At 42.4% G+C, this 19,168-nt stretch overlaps 1 protein-coding gene across 3 annotated transcripts in view; it reads left to right on the top strand.

Moving 5' to 3' along the window:
- AFF2 (ALF transcription elongation factor 2) overlaps positions 1–19,168 on the top strand; it is a 446,876-nt gene that overhangs the window by 113,317 nt on the left and 314,391 nt on the right. For all 3 annotated transcript variants that reach the window (XM_061598696.1, XM_061598697.1, XM_061598695.1), the window contains exon 2: positions 7,417–7,537. In XM_061598696.1, coding sequence (XP_061454680.1) covers positions 7,417–7,537 — 121 coding nt within the window. The remainder of the gene's footprint in view (positions 1–7,416; positions 7,538–19,168) is intronic.

Below are 19,168 nucleotides of genomic sequence, written 5' to 3'. Positions count from 1 at the left end.
CTTGTAGCTTCATTTGGCCTGTTTTGTTTCCACGTGAAAACCAGAATGGATAGCTCAGGAATCATCAAGGAGATAGATACGTGGCTGTCTCTGGTCCCTGTGGGGTTTGTGGGTTCAAACACAAACTGCCTACATCCGGAGAACTTTAATTGAGTAGAAGGAGGTCTGTGTAATTATAAAACTGCAGCAGGTATAACAAGAGGCTAAATACATAGCTGTGGTTTTAATTAGACAGCACTTCACATTAGTAATTGTGGCTTCAGTGAGAAATCAGTGACTTTTTACACTGCAAAAGCCCCATCACAGTACAGCTCATGCCTCATTATATCTCACTGTGTGAATTGTTCCGTACATTGGCATGCTGAGCTGAAAAAGCAAACGTTGTCGATATTTGGTTATCTTCCTGGTGCAGAAAGGCTAGGATGGAGATTGAATTCATTCCCAGCCGAAATGTGAGAGTGCATTGTTCTTTGCCATATATGCGACAGTGCCTGGACGGTGCATTTTCTACATGTGCGAGTGGGTACCTTGGCACAGTCATTAACCAAAATGGAGACAATAGGCAAGAAAGCAGAAGAAGGCTAGGACTGGGGGGGGCAGCTATGAGAGAACTAGAAAAGGTCCTCAAATGCAAGGATGTATCACTGAACACTGAAGTCAGGATCATACAGACCATGGTATTCCTGATCTCTATGTATGGATGTGAAAGTTGGACAGTGAAAAAAGCAGACAAGAGAAAAATCAACTCATTTGAAATGTGTTGGAGGAGAGCTTTGAGCATACCATGGACTGCGAAAAAGACAAATAATTGTGTGTTAGAACATATTAAATCAGAACTATCACTAGAAGCTAAAATGATGAAACTGAGGTTATCATACTTTGGACACACCATGAGAAGACCTGATTCACTGGAAAATACAATAATGCTGGGAAAAACAGCAGGGAGTAGAAAAAGAGGAAGGCCAAACAAGAGATGGATTGATTCCATAATGGAAGCCACAGACCTGAACTTACAAGATCTGAACAGGGTGGTTTATAACAGATGCTATTGGAGGTTGCTGATTCATAGGGTCGCCATAAGTCATAATCAACTTGAAGGCAGATAACAACAACAACAATGTATAAAACCAAAGGAAGCAACAGAACTCAAAGTAGACCTGTGCAAATAGGGGTAGGGTCAGTTCTCAATGGCCCCTGCATCAGATCAATTAAGTGGGCAGCAATTGGGTCACACAGCTAGAGTAAGAGTAAGATCTGTCTATCCATCCCCAGATACTTGGGCTCACTCCATGGGTCTCTCCAATACTTGCCCATCACAATGCTAGTATATATATAGAAACACCATATGCATTAGAGACAGTAGAGGGAGGTATAATGCCCATTTTGTGTTGAGAGTGGTATTGGTGAGGCCATCTCCCTGCTGAAGCTAAGCAGGGTCAGGTCTGGTCAGTGCCTGGATGGGAGACCGCCTGGGAACCATATGTAAGCCGCTTTGGGTTTCATGAAAAAGAAAGGCAGGGTATAAATGAAATAAATAAATAAATGTGTGCTTTCAGAACGCATAGTCTTCTAACAAACAGATTTTAGGTGGCTACACATCAACAACCTTTGCTTGAGAGCAGATTTGCACCTGATTAAAACATTTTTGTATAGGCAAGCCTATCCAGGCACATAGATGTTGATGTGTTTACATTTCTTTTTAGTTTGTTGCTGTTTTAATTGTTTTTAAAATGTTTTTAATTATTTGTTATTGACTTTTTATCGATAATTTTTTAAAAAAATTGTAACCCATTTACAGGTTTCTACAATCAAGTGGTATATAAAATTTGTTAAATAATGTATTACATAAAAATAATTTGTACATTATGAATGAGTTCAGATGTGTAACTATCAGCTCTTCCACTCCTACAAGCAGCACAGTGTCAGAGAACACCATTACAATGTAGTTCATCCTTCTCCACAGTAGATTGGCTGGAAAGCACATTGTGACCGTATGACACTGTGATGTCACAACACACTTCTGGGCATCTTTCTCCCACGGTCAGTGTTACTGGATTTCATGTCTGTAATGTGCTATGTGACATCACAGTCAAGATATGCTTGGAATCTGAAACTTATGTTCTCAGCAGACATAACAGTCAAGCTTCTCAGAGATATTGTCATCTTTATTTAGAAGCTGGCTCACAATCCCCGCTTTCAACCACCTCAGTGTGTTTTTTCTAACTATAAGTGCTAACCTTGAACACAGGAAGTTGCATTACAATCAGATCATTGGTCCAACTAGCTCATTGTTGTCTACACTGACGGGTGACAGCTCTCCAGAGTTTCAGGGAGAAGATTCTCCCCAGCCCTACCTGGAATTGCCACATCTCCAGTATATGTCCAAACGTTTTCTCTGCTGATCGGCCTCTCTGATTTTTGAATTGTTGCAACAGAGAAGTCATCTGGTCCAAGAGCCTTGGAAACAAGAGAAAATCTCTCTCTCCCTCTCTCCCTCTCTCTCTCTCTCTCTCTCTCTCTCTCTGGGATACCTTAGTATCACATGGCCTCAACCTAGAGACTAATGCTTAGCTACCACAATTGTAACAACACTTCTGAATATTCTATCCTTGGTGTTCTATAACTGCCACAGTGGCTACAGCTCCCTTTTATTCACCTCAGAGCAACGGAAGAAGGCAGGAGCCAAAAGGTTTTGCTTTAACATTTTAATATCTCTGTTTTGTTATTCACTGTAATCATATCTGTCCGTGTTGGTGTGCGTGCATGTGCATATCATCTCTTGGCTTCTCATCCTCATGTGGCAGACGCACAAGGTCAGCTGAGATAACTTTGTACTGTAAGGACCCGGGGGCAGGGGTGAATGAGAGTTCCTCAGGGCCAGCCCAACCATTAAGGAGAGTGAGGCAGCTGCCTCGGGCAGCAAATGCTGGGGACTAGTGGCAAGGTGTTGGAAGACAGAGCTGTGTGCACCACATACAGCCTGCTCTCCATTCTCTATGCAAGCCTGATGCCGTCAAGTGTACTGTCCTGTGACTAATAGGGAAGGTCCGTAGCTCAGTGGTAGAGCCTCTGCCATGCATGCAGGTTCAGTCCCCGGCATCTCCAAGTAGGGCTAGGAAAAGACCCCTGCCAGAAACAGTGGAACGCTGCTGCCCATCAGTGCAGACAATAGTGAGCTTGATGGACCAGTGGTCTGGCTCAGTACAAGGCAGTTTCCTGTGACCTAGTGTTGAAGAAAGATCGATTGCTTGTCTAGTTGGCTTCTGCATATGGAACGGGGAGGGATGCCATCTTGTCTTTCCTCCAAAATGTCTTGGGACTCCACACTTTCTTGGAGTAAAGGGAGTCTGCCACAGAATCAGTTAGACTACACTTTGGGGAGGGAGGAATATAGAAGATGGGAAAGGGTAACTGGGAAAGAGCAGAGACTCTGGGTTTAAATCCCGGATTCACTGCCCCGCTGACATTGGAGCCACCAGTCTCCACTGATTGGGTGGCCTTTTGCCAGCTGCAGACACTCAACCATCCTTTGCCCACTGTGGAAAGAATCACCCTCTACCTCACTTTTTTTTTTTGAAGGGAAACAGTAGGCATGCTGTAATGAGGAAACAAAGAAAGGGTTGAGAATCTCACTCTGTGCACTAATAAGGTGGTGTGAATTATTTTGTGTAGATAGAACAAGCTGAAAGCTGATTGCCACCTGTATGTATTTGCTTCCTAGCCACAGGCTAAGTTGTCCCGGTATAAGACATTGTTCACAGATCTGGTGTCTGATGAGAGGGGAAGGTCAGCTCTAGAATGTTTAAACCCTGTGAGAAAAGTGGATGGTTTCTTTCGCCTGTTGGGGTGGAGGTCTTCACACCAATAGGAAGGGTGTGTTTCATGCAGGGGTGAGAGGAGGCAAGTTGGCAGAACTCGACAGCTGAGGACAGTCAGTGGCATAGCTGAAAAGAAATTTGCTCATAAAAAATACAGGTTCCAGGGACAAGATTTTGTGTTGTGCTACAGGCATAGGACTCCTAGATCAAAACAGCAGAAAGAAAGGGACACTTAAAAAAACAAAAAACAAACGTGGACTCCATTCTTTGACAAGTTCTGAGGCTCATTATATTCTATGGGACTATGATCTCCCAGGAGAATAGAATATCTCCTATTAGTGAATTAGAGACATTAAATCACAGCGCTTGGAAAAGTTACTTTTTTGAACTACAACTCCCATCAGCCGAATCCAGTGGTAACTTTTCCAAGCTCTGGTCACTCTATTGTGCAGGTTGTCATTGTCACAGCCTAGCCATTAAGCTACTGAGATGGCTACCTGCTGATAGCATTGTGGACAAGAGCCCGCAGTAGTATAGAATCTGAGCAACTGTGAGCCAGCTGGGCCATACTGACTGGGACTGATGGGAGTTGGAATCCAGCAACACCTAGAGGGCCACAGGGTCCCCATCCCAGGTGCAGAGCCAAGCTCGGATCAGCTCATTAACTGACTGCATGCCATTTATAATCTCTTAGGCTAACCTACCTGAAAGAGTTGTGATGAAAAAATGGGGGTAGGGAGGGAACTATGTATGCCAGCTTGAGCTCCTTGGAAGAAAGTTGATATAAATTTAATAAATAAGGCAGCTTTTATATTGATAATGAGTTAAGGCATTAATGCAAGGGGTTTTCCAGGGGATTACACATTTTCGTCTCCCAATAACACCCTAAGGGTTGTATCTCAGTCCAGAGCATCTGCCTTGCATGCAGAAGGTCCCAGGATCAAGGTCCAGCATCTCCAAGTAGGGCTGGGAAAGACCCCTGCCTGAAACCTTGGACAGACTCTGCCAGCCAGTGTAGGCAATGCTGATCTAGATTGACCAGTACTGATTCAGTATAAGGCAGCTTTCTATTGTCCTCTCACTCGGATTGAAGCCATGTTTTGACGGATTGGCTCAATGAGAAATTTTGGTGCAAATATTTAGGACTGGGCTGCCAACCTGCAATTTAAAGTCAGTTCCAATAAATCATTTACTGATAAATCAGGAAGCCTTTGGTATGTAGAACTGAAATTTTAGAATCAAGTTTTCAATTTGTTTTCTCTCCTAAATAAAGGACTGCTGAGACTTGTCGACACAACCATTTAAAAAGTGCTGATTTACAGCCACAGCCACTGTATCCCATTTATTACATCTCTGCGCTACCTAGAAGGACAGACTATAATTATGTACATTGATTTGAGCAATTATAGAGCTTGATTTTTATTAATCCTTTTTTTAACCTACTAGAAAATAGTAAATGCTATATTGCTTATTTACTATATAATTATGTTTTAGTAATGATTTATGTTAAGACTGGATTAGGATGGTGGAATTTAATTAAACACACAAAACAGCAATAAAAGTGATTTTTTTATTATTAAAACAAAACTCCTGTTAAAATATTCTGGATGCATAAATTTCTCTTATTAAAACGTCTCCCACACATGCAGCCAACAGCACCGCTTGCCATAGACAGATATACTCAGTATAGTTTAAACTACTGTAGCTATAGTGGTATGTGGCCTGTGAAAAGGGGCTATAGCTCAGGGGTAGAACATTCGGATCCAGCAAGAAGGCCCCGGATTCAGTATAGGATGCTGCCGTATACCAGCTGCCTGTCAGTCCATCTAGCCAAGTGAGGTCTATTCTGATGGGCAGCAGATCTTCAGGGTTTTAGACTGGTGGCATTCCCATCACCTGCTACCTGTCTGATAACACTAGAACTCATGGGCTTTCAATTAGGGGGAATGCAGGAAGATTCAGGACAGAGAAAAGAAAGCACTTCTTCACCCAGGACATAGTTAAATGCAGGAATTCATTGCTACAGAAGTAGTGATGGTCGTCAACTTGGTTGGCTATAAAAAAGGATCAGACAAGTTCGTGAAGGATAAGACTATCAATGGCTACCAGCCATAATGGTTATGTTCTACCTCCACATTCAGAGGCCTCCAATGCCAGTTGCTGGGAATCTCATGTGTGGGGAGTGCCGTTCTGCTCAGATCCTTCTTGCGGGCTTCTTACAGGCATCTTGTTGGCTACTGTGAGAAGAGGATGCTGGACAAGATGAATCATTGGCCTGATCCAGCAGGCTCTTCATCTTTATTATGCTATTTTTAAATGGAGATGCTGGAGACTGAACTCGGGACTTGCTGCATGAGCGTGAGCAGTGAACTATGGTTCCTCCCCAATCTCCACCATCTTCTGTGAAGAAGGATTCAGGAAACAGCCCTGGAGGAAGGGAGAAAGGGTGTGCCCAAGAGAGATATAGGATGGCCAACTTTTGGGCTTGTATCCAACTATGTCCTACTCAGAGTAGACCCATTGAAATTAATGCACCTAAGTCAGTCTTATCCCTTACTTTCAGTCTACCTGAGAAGGGACAGGGGAGAAATTCAATTCAGTTCACAATTAAAGCAGAATTTATCAAATTTATACTTTCTGAAACAATATTATGAGAACCAAAACAGAGCCATCCTTCAAAATTCACACATCCCAATTTTGTGATGCTGTTCTCCAACCCAAAATGTTTACAAAAAATGCCTATATAAAGGGAAAATGTTTGCAGAAATCTATGTTAGTCAAAACTGCATGCAAAAATGTGTTAGGACAAATTTGCACTAAAGCTCTGAAGAATTTTCACAAGGATTTTTTTTTAAAAAAAATGCAAATTCCTGCAGAAATGTGGAGAACTGAATATAAGTCTGGAAAAATGAGAAACGGGGAGAAATGAAATGGACAGACGCCTTAACTCTTAGTAGGACCAGTAGTTGGATGCAGCCCTTTGTTTCAAAGTTTGGGAGCTCTTCTGAGATGCACCTGTATGAAGAGGGAGTTCCACAATTTAGGGAATGCCACAGAGAAAGCCCTCTCTTGGCTGCCATGCCCTGCGTCTGAGATCCTGAGTGCTTTTGTTCATTTTCCCAGAGTTCAGGAAAAATGGAACTGTGAGCTATAAGGGAGCTGTTGTTTCAGCAAGGAAGTAGCTCAGACTGGGAGTTGCCAAGGAGCCGGGACAGAGGAGGAGGGCTCCACCAATCCCTGGGTCTGAACCAGGCTGTGATCCAAACAAGTGTTTCCATGTGCTTCCCCCTTCTTCTTAGTTGCCACACATCAAAGCTAGCTGGGCACTTTGGTAGTGGCCCTGAAGTTCCCTCTTGAGTTGCCATCCTCTCTGTTCCTGTGATCCTAGGGGAGATGATGGCAGGTGGGGGTCCTGGGGCAGGAATATCCAGATCCAGTGGCTCACTTGAGTCACTGGCAGTATGGAGATCTGCTGGGAGCTGGGGAAGGTTCAGGTCTGGGCAAAGCTAAACTCTGATAGCTTTTCACTTAAAACTGCTAAGAACAATGTCTTAACGTACAGAATAATAATGGGCTGTCTGTCCTTTAAAAATTCTAGTCACTATGAACAAGATCGGAATGCACTTAAGAGAAAAGAATGGGAGCGGAGAAATCAAGAGGTCCAGCAGGATGAAGATCTTTTTGCATCTGGCTTTAACCTCTTTGGAGAACCCTACAAGGTAAATAAGCACCTGAAGCTAAATTTACATTCATTTCATTTGAAACCGTTTCCCCTCCTCTCTGCCTTCCCAAGCATTAATCACACCTCGGCCCCTCAGAGAGGGGTGTTTGTTTGGTTTTATGCACTGCAAAATAAGCTTCCACAGAAGTGCATTGACTGGCTTAATTATCTGTGGCAACTGGGAGCCCTCTGGGCTGTCGTGGCGTTCTTCTGCATGACATCCATCCAGCTGGTGATGTACCCTCAGTTCCAAATGAATGTTAAATAGAAAGAGTAATCAGCAGTGAAACAATGCAGTACTGATTCCCAGTATGGAGATTTGTAATCCAATTTAACATTCACTTCTTGGATATGAAATCACTGCAAGAGAGACATGCAAGTCAATCATTGAGCCTTGTTCTCACTGAGGTGGTCGACGTATGACTGGGCTGTACCACTTCAGACTGCATGAGGAAGCTTACATGAGTAAAGCCTTGTGTTTGTGTGTGTGTGCTCATAACATAGAAAACATGTAAGTCAGAGAGATGACTGGGAAAGAACCCTGCTCCCTGATAGGCTGTCTCTCTGATGGGCAAGGCCTTTATTTTTATTATTTTCCTGTAGAGCAGCATTCCATTGTAAAAGCCTCGCTGCCCCCCTTCCACCATGTGTTGTATGAAGAAGTACGGGGCATGGTTACAGAATGCACCGATTTTGAAGTTCTGTATCCTGGACATGTATACCAAAATTCCAGAATCTATTGTTGTTCCAGAAGTATATTTCTAGAATTTTGCAATCAGGGAAGGGGAATTTCTCTGTTTCTATTTTTCCATTTAAAGCAAACAAAGAAACAAAAAATCCCCAAAACTAAATGCAAATATGAAAGAAATGTCCCTTGACCCACCAGAAGTCACCTGAAATAGTATTTTCCAATATTTGTATATTTGCTGAATTTCACAATTCTTTAAAAATAAGTTATTGTTTAAAAACTCTGGATGGTGTTTCTTTGAATTTATATTTTACTTCTTCCCTCCCCCACTGTGAATTTTCCACAGGTATCTAACTAATGTGTATAGGTAAATGAGTTGCTTTTTTAATTGCTATTGTGAATGTATATGTGCAAAATGTTTTTTCAATATTCCAGAATCTGGGCCAGAATTCATATCAAAATCCAAATAATTCTGGACTATCAGAAGAATAATGAGCAAAACTGAGGGAACTCACTCACTGAAAGTTGACCATCTCAGTCAGAACAAGACCCTTAACTCATGCTGATTAACTCTGGATTGGGTCCTAACAGAATCATCCTTCCTCTGATTGCTCATTTTTCTTGCTCATTAGCAAATTATGCTGAGAAGTGTAATCAGAGCTAACCATACGTTTTTTTAACAATGCTGATTCCCCACTCCTTCCTCCCTTTTTTTGGCATTTCCCTCTACTTGATAAAATGCTCATTTTCTTGTAATCTCACTTTCACTTGCATATCATATAGCAAAATCTGATTTGGTTCCATAGTGATGTGACATCATCATGTTTGCTGGATGATCCCTGATAGTTTGGGATCACCCATCAGGCTAATCCAAGAAGAGGTAATGCTAATGGGGGAAAAACTAGTGTTGAAGTAATAGCTACCAGGTAAACCAATGACACTGAACAGGACTGGGGGGAAAGTGAATATATTCACAATCTGCTTTCTGCAGACATAACAATCCACTAATTTCAATCTAAAAATCTAAACAGGCAAATACTTGGCACATCCCACCACTCCCAAATTGGCATATAATCCCTAGATGGTTAGTAAGGTATACTCTTGTTGGAACACAATTCTTCTTGAAACAAAGAGGCATCCCTTTCTCTTTTTTATAGTCATAACCATCCAAAGATGTCTTTTGGGACAATGGCTGAAAATGTTCAGCATATCACTAGGAAAAGCAACACTTCTTCTGACAATCCTCCAAGGAGCTTTCTTGCCTGTGATTTTCATCACCAAGTGATGTTCCCTGCTTGACTATCCCTGTTGCTTTGTTGATCACCCAAAAGCACTCCCTGAAGGATTCAGTTGAATTGAATTCAGTTGAATTCCTTTCAGTCAAGAACAGCCTTTGACAAATGCCACCCCGAGTCTCCAATTCATATAATGAGCAGATAATATGGAAGACAAGACCTTTAAAGTCTTCTCTGTAGAATAACCCAGGAGTCAAGACTGAAGTCCACTCAGGATCTGGGGCAATTCAAGACCAAAGAACTAGCCCAGAAATGCAGGACACACTAGAGCTCAGTTAGACCTTGTTGCTCAAGGAAATCCATTTTATGTTCCTTCTTGTCCTGGAGATGGCCACCTAGGGGGAGTCAATCCAGAAGGTCCTTCCCATAGAAGCTGCTGTGATACTGCTTGCCACTGCCCAAATGATTAGCAGTTTCTGACACAGTTTTAGAAGTTTATGTGACCTTATGCAAGATAACATACGAACATCAGAAGCTGATGTCTACGGAATCAGATGATTTGTCCATCACTGTTAACTCTAAATGGCTACAGCTCACTGGGTCTTTAGACACAGTCTTTCCTAGCCTGTTCTCCTTTAACTGGAGATGCCAGGGATTGAACCCAGGACTTTCTGCATGTACAACATACTGAGCTACAATCCCTCTCCTAATTTAGGATGCTTTACAATCATTTCAGCATCCATGTAGATTGGCTCAGCACTTCTGAACAGCATCACACTCTCTTGCAACTTCCATGTTGGTACGTGAAGTTTTCCTAGCTCGTTTATGACTATGATTTGGCAATGACAACAGAATCCCTTTGACTTGATGGTGCTCACTTATCCAAATCACCCAATTATCCAAGTACTCTGAGATTCCATCAGACAGCGGTTTATCACTGTTACCCTGAGGGAATGCCCTCTTCTTTACTGACAATTTTGATTGTCTCAGTGTCCTTCACTCCGCTGAGAAATTCAGCTCTTTTATGAAGACTTTAGTCATTCCTGCGCAATAGTTCAAAGTGAGAAACTGAACCCAGCCATTTCAATGCAGAGTGAACCTGATGATAAGAGAGAAGAAAGAAAAAGGAAGCAAGTGGGAAGAACAAAAACAATGGACAAGAGAAAACCTATCCAAAAGGGGAAAGTGCATATACTGTATATATATATATATTAAAAAACATATAAATATAAGCATATTTCTGTAGAGAATGGTGATAGAACTCTAACCCAATTGATGAAAATCACCTCCATTTCAGCACATTAATTGGCCAGTTGGACCTTTCACATGGTCTTTCCAGCCAGTTTTACGTGGTCTTTCCAGCCAGTTGGCTTGAAGGAGTCTCCCAGATGGTGTGGAATATGGCCAACTTGTTGTGGAAAGTCTTCTTTTTTTTAAAAAAAAAAAGGCAAATGTCTTTTTCCAGCACTTGCTTGCTTGAAACCGGAACTCACCTTCTTGATAGACACAAAGCAAGAAATATCTGCAACTCACAAACTTGAATTAAAGTATCGCTTGTGAATTGGGTCTTGATGTCCAGTGGTCAGGACATGAATATCTCTCAATAAACAGCTGTTGATTTATCCTAGGAAAAAGATTCTAGTACTTGATTAAACTTTTTAGAAGAAGAAGAAACAGACTCAAAAAGCAGGGAGGTACACATTTTGCAAATGAAGGACGCTGAATGAGTGTGAAGGATACAAGCAGTGAGTCAGACACCAGACATATAATTTATGTCTTGGAATTCATCAGAAATTACATTTCCTAATTCTTCAGAAAATAGCAGAGGTGAAATAGAGTTTCAGCTAGTTGCTCCAGAGAAGGAAGGAAGGAAGGAAGGAAAGAAAGAAAGAAAGCTGACAATAGATTCAGACAGCTGGGATCCATACAATATCTGATTCAAGTTTTATCACTGGATGCCTGAAACTGGGTGATGACCATCCACTGAATGAAAGAGATCAGCCTTGCAAACAGACACATAAAATGTACTAGCTCCTATTATTTTATTACTAGCCAAACTTATACCTGCACACACAAGGGATTTCATAGGAACACAGGAAACTGCTGTCTACTGAGTCAGACCGTTTGGTCTGTCACGTTCAGTATTGTCAACGGTGACAGGCAATGGCTCTCCAGGGTTTCAGAGAGCAGTCTTTCCCAGCTCTGCCTGGAGATGCTGGAGACTGAGCCTGGGACCTTCAGTAAGCAAGGCAGATGCTCTACCACTGAGCTACGCCCCTTCTCTACTACAGGAGGGGCATATAGCTCAGTGGTAGAACACATACCCTATATACAGATAGCCCCAAATTCAGTCCCTGGCATTTCAAGGTACCCTGTCCGGAAAGACCCCTGTGTGAAACTTGAAGGCCCACTGCCAGTCAGTGTAGATGATGCATAGCTAGATGACCAATGGTGTGATTCACTAGAGGGCAGCTTCCTATGTCCCACAAAACTTCATTGGCTATGGCTGTGTCACATTGACAACTCTCTTCTTCTAGTACACAAAACACAAAGCATCCTTGCCTACTCTACCCCCCCCCACTGGGCACTTATTCACCACTGGGCACTAGGAATTGGTCACAGACCTGTAATGGATAAGCCATCAATAAAACTTTGCAAATTAATAGTGAATTGGATGCGCATCTGGACTTTTTTTTTATCCGGCACTATCTTAAAGGTGCATGGTGGATTTCAACACTTTAGAATCAGAAAGAATCTCTAAAATATCAACAATAATTCAAAAAAACACTCATGCAACTTACTCCTAGCAAGTCTCACTGAGTTCAGTGGTACTTATTCCCTAGTAAATACACTTTGTATTTCACTCTGAAAAGACCTGGTGCGGTGTAATGCTGAAATTGGATCCCAGTTCAGATTATTTATTTATTATTTATTTTATTTATTAAATTTCTATACCGCCCGACTAGCATAGCTCTCTGGGCGGTGAACAAAAAAGCAAACAGGTATATACAATAAAATCCAATAACATACAATGAAAAATACAAAAAAATAAAAAATCTAAAAACAATTACAGCAGGTTTTAAAACTAAATTAAATTAAATTAAAAGCCTTGGAAAAGAGGAAGGTTTTAACTAGGCGCCGAAAGGATAACAATGTCGGCGCCAAGCGCACCTCATCAGGGAGACTGTTCCACAATTCGGGGGGCACCACTGAGAAGGCCCTAGTTCTTGTTACCACCCTCCGAGCTTCTCTATGAGTCGGAGCTCGGAGGAGGGCCTTCGATGAAGAACGCAGTGTCCGGGCAGGTTCGTATTGGGAGAGGCGTTCCAACAGATATTGTGGTCCCGCGCCGTATAAGGCTTTATAGGTCAAAACCAGCACTTTGAATCTGGCCTGGAAGCAAATTGGAAGCCAGTGCAGGCGAGCCAGAATGGGTGTTATGTGTTCGGACCGTTTGGTCCTTGTTATCAATCTGGCCGCCGCGTTGTGCACCAGCTGTAGCTTCCGGACTGTCTTCAGAGGCAGCCCTACGTAGAGCGCATTGCAGTAATCCAATCGCGAGGTTACCAGAGCATGTACAACTGATGTGAGGTCCTCCCCGCTCAGATAGGGACGTAGCTGGGCTACCAACCGAAGATGGTAGAATGCATTCCGTGCCACCGAGGCTACTTGAGCCTCCAGTGACAGGGAAGGATCTAAAAGAACTCCCAGACTACGAACCCGCTCCTTTAGGGGGAGTGTAACCCCATCCAGGACAGGGTATATATCCACCACCTGATCAGAGAAACCCGCACCAACAGCATCTCAGTCTTGTCTGGATTGAGCCTCAGTTTGTTAGCTCTCATCCAGTCCATTATCGCGGCCAGGCAACGGTTCAGCACATTGACAGCCTCACCTGAAGAAGATGAAAAGGAGAAGTAGAGTTGCGTGTCATCAGCATACTGATGACAACACACTCCAAAACTCCTGATGACCGCACCCAACGGCTTCATGTAGATGTTGAAAAGCATGGGAGACAGAACCGACCCCTGCGGGACTCCACATTGGAGAGCCCACGGTGTCGAGCAATGTTCCCCAAGCACTATCTTCTGGAGACGACCTGCTAAGTAGGAGCGGAACCACTGCCAAGCAGTACCACCCACTCCCAACTCCACGAGCCTCTCCAGAAGGATACCATGGTCGATGGTATCAAAAGCCGCAGAGAGATCAAGGAGAATTAACAGAGTTACACTCCCTCTGTCCCTCTCCCGACATAGGTCATCATACAGGGCGACCAAGGCTGTCTCGGTGCCGAAACCAGGCCTGAAACCCGATTGAAATGGATCTAGATAATCGGTTTCATCCAACAGCGCCTGGAGCTGGCCAGCAACCACTCGTTCCAAGATCTTGCCCAGGAATGGAACATGCGCTACTGGTCTGTAGTTGTTGAAATTATCTGGGTCCAAGGAAGATTGCTGATCAGCCATGAAGCTCCCTGGATAACATTGGACCATTCACCATCTTTCAGCTATCGTATCTTGCAAGATTGGTGTGATGGTGGGACCATATCTTGCTCCAAGGTCAATGGAGGAGGGTGGGGAGTAAAATGCAATGGATTAAAATTAACCCACTTATGTTGACTGCCCTCCATAAGAAAGCATCAGTTTCTCTCTGTAGCCTGGTCTGAAGAGTCGTAGCTCAGTGGGAGAGCATCTGCTTTGCATACAAATGGTCCCAAGTGTAATCCCCGGCATCTTCAGGTAGGGCTGGGAGAGACCCCTCTGTAATACCCTGGAGAGCTGCTGCCAGTCAGTGTAGACAATACTGAGCTAGATGGACCAATGGTCTGAGTCAGGATTAAGCCCAGCTTCCTATGTCGATATGGAACTGTTCTCAGGGGCATTCCTGTTTCCTTACCTTTCCAGAAGGGATAATCTGCAAAGTGTAACTAGACCCTTAAGGTGAGAATTGTCTAAGTGGCACCAACCCAGCTGCCCCCCTCCTTTTACACAAATGCCGCCTCAGCAATACTGCAGGAAGGGTAGGAGAGGAGAAGAACAAGCAGGCGAGTGTTTTGGCATTTGCCTCGTAATTCCTCCCTGTCCCTTAAGCACAATGGAATCTCCTTGTTTTGAAATTGGGAGGGGGGGCGGGCCGAGGCTAGCTTTGGCTGCTACCCAAACAAGTTCATTGTGCAGCTTTGGCTGAAGGAGACGGGTCAGACACAAAGAGCTTATTCTTGGCTTAAACTTTTTTCTTTCCTTTTTGCCACTCAAAATGACCGACTTAAGAGATTGGGGGTGTTGGTTTCTTTTTGCTTTATTTTCCTCTGTTCCTTGTGTACAGCGTGATTCTTTAGCTTTATGCAACTGATGAGCTTTCTAAATATTTACTTCAGTGCACAACTCCTTGATTACAACCTCTTCAAAGGAAACCAAACGGGGGAAATGCGTGCATCTTATTCCCTCCTCCTTTCCATAATCTTAAACTCCAGTGTTGTGGTCTGGGGCACTGCTAAGTCCTCAAAGGACTTAGGGCACAGGTGCATGACATGCATTTGCATAAAATGTGCTTAGGCTGATACGTATGGATGCCTCTGGGAAATTAAGATAGCGGTTGGCTGGGGTCTCCCCAGTACTGCACTTTGCAGACTGCCCAGCCACCCCATGAACATAATAAAAAAAAATCAAAGGGATAATGGACAAGAGTCCTCAAAATGATTTGGGGCTCAGGCCACATGGACCACCCTCTAACTAAGGATGTAAGAAGGCATCATCTTCCATTCCGCCCTGTATTCATCACATGCAGCACTGTTGCTATTCCATTGCAGTTTGTCTTCTGCCAAAAACTATTCTTCAGTTCGCTGTCAGCTGTGGCAAACTTTTACATAATTAATTACATAAATTATGTAATTTACATTGTCTTTATATTATCTCACCCCATTCATTTCAGTGCGAAGGAAACACAATGCAAAAGGGGGGATACATAATCAATAACTTATTGTCTGCAGACTGAAAGCAACAATGGAAAAAACCCCAATCATATTTGCAGAATTGATTTCCATTCTGGACATGGGATGAATAAGCAAACATTAGAATTTCTGCTCCCATTTCTGTTTTTGTCAGAATTCTCTGACTTCCCTATCTCAAACACACCTGGTTGTAGCTACCCTTGGTGATATTCCCCCTGCCACTTTTCTCCAACTCAAGAACTTGAGGCCATTTAGTGAAACTGATTAGCAGTAGATTCGGAACTGACAACGTAATGTCCTTCTTCACATAGTATGTGAATTGAGTTACAGAACTTAACTGCCACAAGGTGTGCTGTTGGCTTAGTTGGCTTGAAAAGGGGGTTCAAAAAATTAAAAGAAGAGAGGTCTGTGAATGGCTATTCACCCTGATTACTCTTTGGAATCTCCAGCTTCAGGCAGTGTGCCACTGAATACCAGTTTACTGTAGAGCAATGGCAGGGGAGGGTAATTTCCATATGACCTTCTTGTGAGCTTCCCAGAGGTATCTGGTTAACTATGGATGGGATCCATTAGCCACTGCTGGTTCGAAATCATTCCGTCAACCTAAAGGGCATTATCAATTTATTTATTGAATTTATATCCCTCCCTTCCTCCCAGAAGGAGCCCAAGGTGGCAAGCAAAACACTAAAAACACTCTAAAACATCTTAAAACCAGATTTTAAAATATATTAAAACAAAACATCTTGAAAAACATATTAAAACAAAGCACCTTTAAAAACATCTTTTGAGTTTGTTCTTTGTCTGCTCACTGATGCTTTTACAGATCCATTTTTTCTCACCAAAAAAAAATGATATTATTTAAAGGAAACATACCAATATTTTAAAGGAAATGTTGATGTTTTTAATGGAAATATAAATAAAATTATCATTTTTAACATCAATATTTTAGAGGAGGAAAACAGGAAAATTGCTACAAAAAAATCCGATCCACAGTGATAGAGAATAAGTGAATTAATGGAAAATGTGGTGCCAAATCTGAATTGGGTGGGATTCTAGCACATCCATATGGTTGATTATTGTGGGAAATAGGATATTGGAGTTAAAGTGGAATAACGTCACATAATAACAAAGGAAGAGCCTAGTTGCTGGATCAGGTCAAAGGGGGCCTATCTACTCCAGCATCCTGTTCTCACAATGGCCAACCAGAAGGCCATGAGAAGCCCAGGATCAGAGCCTGAGTGCAACAACACTAAACCCACCTGCAATTGGAGCAACTGGTATTCAAAGGCATACTATCTAGTAGAGGTAGAACACAGCAACTGTAGCTGGTAGCCATTGATAGCCTTGTCCTCAAGAAATTTCTCTCTTTTAAAGCCATCCAAATATTCCTTTGCTAATCTAGTTTTAGACTGTTTGCATAAACATTAGGTTTATCCACGCTAGTTCCCATTTGCCCCTCCCTCCTTTAGAGGTAGGCTGAGATTACATCTTTGCCTGGTAAATTTTAACCTTTCTTTAAGGAATTACTTATAGCTACTGCTGGGGATGTAAAGGTCTGACAGTTTTTTTCCAATCTTAAATTCAGTTCTCCACAGTTCTGCAGCAATTTGCAGATTTTTTTAAAAAAAATCCTCATGAAAATTCTCCAGTGTTTTAGTGTGAATTTCTCCTGATACATACAGTTTTATAGGCAGTGTTGACTAATGTACACAGTTTGGTAAGCATTTTCTCCTGCTATAATGAATTTTGAATGTTATTTTTCACTAATACAGCAATTTTAAGCACACTTTCTCCTAATATATGCATTTTTGCAAAAATTAGTTGGTTGGAGAACTGCATCACAAAATGTGAATAAGCGCGAATTTCAAAGGGTGGCTGCATTTCGGTGAATTTGATAGATTTGGCTTGAAATGCGAATGGAATCAAATATATCCTCCATCCCTAGCTATTGCTCAGATATAGATTTTCCCCCTAAATTGAGCAGTAACCTCACAGTGGAATGTTATCTGTTTGTTCTTCTCCCCCAAACACACACACCGAAGAACAAACAGATACAGTCTAGGAAATAGAGTAGAAAAACACTGAAGATGAAAACATAATCATGCCAAAAATGAGTCAGAATTTGCTTAATAATTGCTGCACTTTGCAGAAAATAACTGTGAATCATTGATTTGCAAAGCAGATGCTGCATAGCTCCAGAAAACAGAAGACAGCAGGCTTCCAAATGTAGCTGGCAACTGTATTTATATATTTCTTTGATAAAAGATCTTAAATGATCCTTTGGGAGAAAGTTGTCCAACAACCAAGGTGACCTGAAGCCAAAGAGTCCTCATTGTAACAGTCCATGGCAGCATAAAAAAACCCCTAAAAGTAAAGGTGGGTGGGGAAGATTTCTGAAGTCTAATTTTTCCCAGTACAACACAGTGATTAGTTTTAACCCTCATCATCTAACAGAGCCAATTGTTTCTGAGCCCTGTTGCTGCAGCTTCTGGCTTTTCTACACACTTCCCTTGTGTCTAGGTCAAGAGCATCCGATGTGGGCCCCCCCAGATATTGTGGTCTACAACTCCTGCCAGCCAATGATTAGGGATGTTGGGCATCAGTGGTGGCTGGTGTCTTCATGTCAGTGGGGCAGTGGATTCTGCTTGGGGCTTTAGTCTGAACTTTTCCTTGAAAGTTCGGACTAAAACCTGGTGCAGATTCACCTTCACCGCCAGCCCCCATGAATGGGCATTATAGTTCACATAATCTGGAAGGCTACCCCTGAACTAGGCTGACAACTCAAGGGTCAACTGGTAACCTTCCCAGCGCCAGATGTTATTTTGAGGGCTTCAGCTGCTCTTTATAGGGAACATCACATCCAGAGCAAATACTAAACACATCTTCTGCCTTTCCATCTCTCTCTGTCTCTGAGGAAGTTATGGTTTAAATACGTTTGATTAAAAAATTAAGCCTCTCATAAATGAAACAATTGAAATGTCACATGCACTTCAGTCCTATGGATATGAATCCTATCTATCATTTATTTAGCAGCAAATCCCTGCATTATGAGGCTTGCCCACCCTGCACACAAGCAATGGTAGAAGGGATGGGTGGGGGAAATTTTGATCTTGTTTCCATTTAAAGCGTAATCTATCAAATTCGCACTTTCTGGAACAATATGAGAACCAGAACACAGCCATCCTTCTAAATTTGCACTTATTCGAAATCTGTGATGCAGTTCTCCAGCTAATGTTTACAAAAATGAATACATTAGGGGGAAATGTACTTAAAATTACTGTATTAGTAAAAATAAGATTCAAAATTCATTATAACAGGAGAAAATGCTTGCCAGAATGTGTACATTAGTCAAAACTGCATACAAAATTGTGCTTACTAGGACAAAATAGAAAATTTTGAAAAAGTGAATGTGGACTTCCTATGTGCAAAATTGGCACATAAGCTCATAATTGGGAGGGCCACAGGGAAGGGTCATAGCTCGGTAGCAGAGCACCTGCTTTGTATGCAAAAGGGCCCATGTTCAATCCCTGGAAGCTCCAGATAGGGATGGAAAAGTTCCCTGCCTGAAACCCTGAAGAGCCACTCCCAGTCACTGTAGATGCTGCTGCGTTAGATGGACCAATGCTCTGGCTCAGTATAAGGCAGCCTCCTGTGCTCCTATGTAATGTTCCTGATACAAATTCAGAGCAGAGGAAGAATTTCAAGGCAACAGAGCTTTCCTCGACATCCAGACATTATGAGCTGAGAAAAGTCATA

The sequence above is a fragment of the Rhineura floridana genome, chromosome 16 (assembly GCF_030035675.1).
Source record: "Rhineura floridana isolate rRhiFlo1 chromosome 16, rRhiFlo1.hap2, whole genome shotgun sequence".
Taxonomy (NCBI): domain Eukaryota; kingdom Metazoa; phylum Chordata; class Lepidosauria; order Squamata; family Rhineuridae; genus Rhineura; species Rhineura floridana.
Note: the sequence above shows the minus strand (reverse complement) of the source record. Positions and strands in the feature narration are given on the sequence as shown.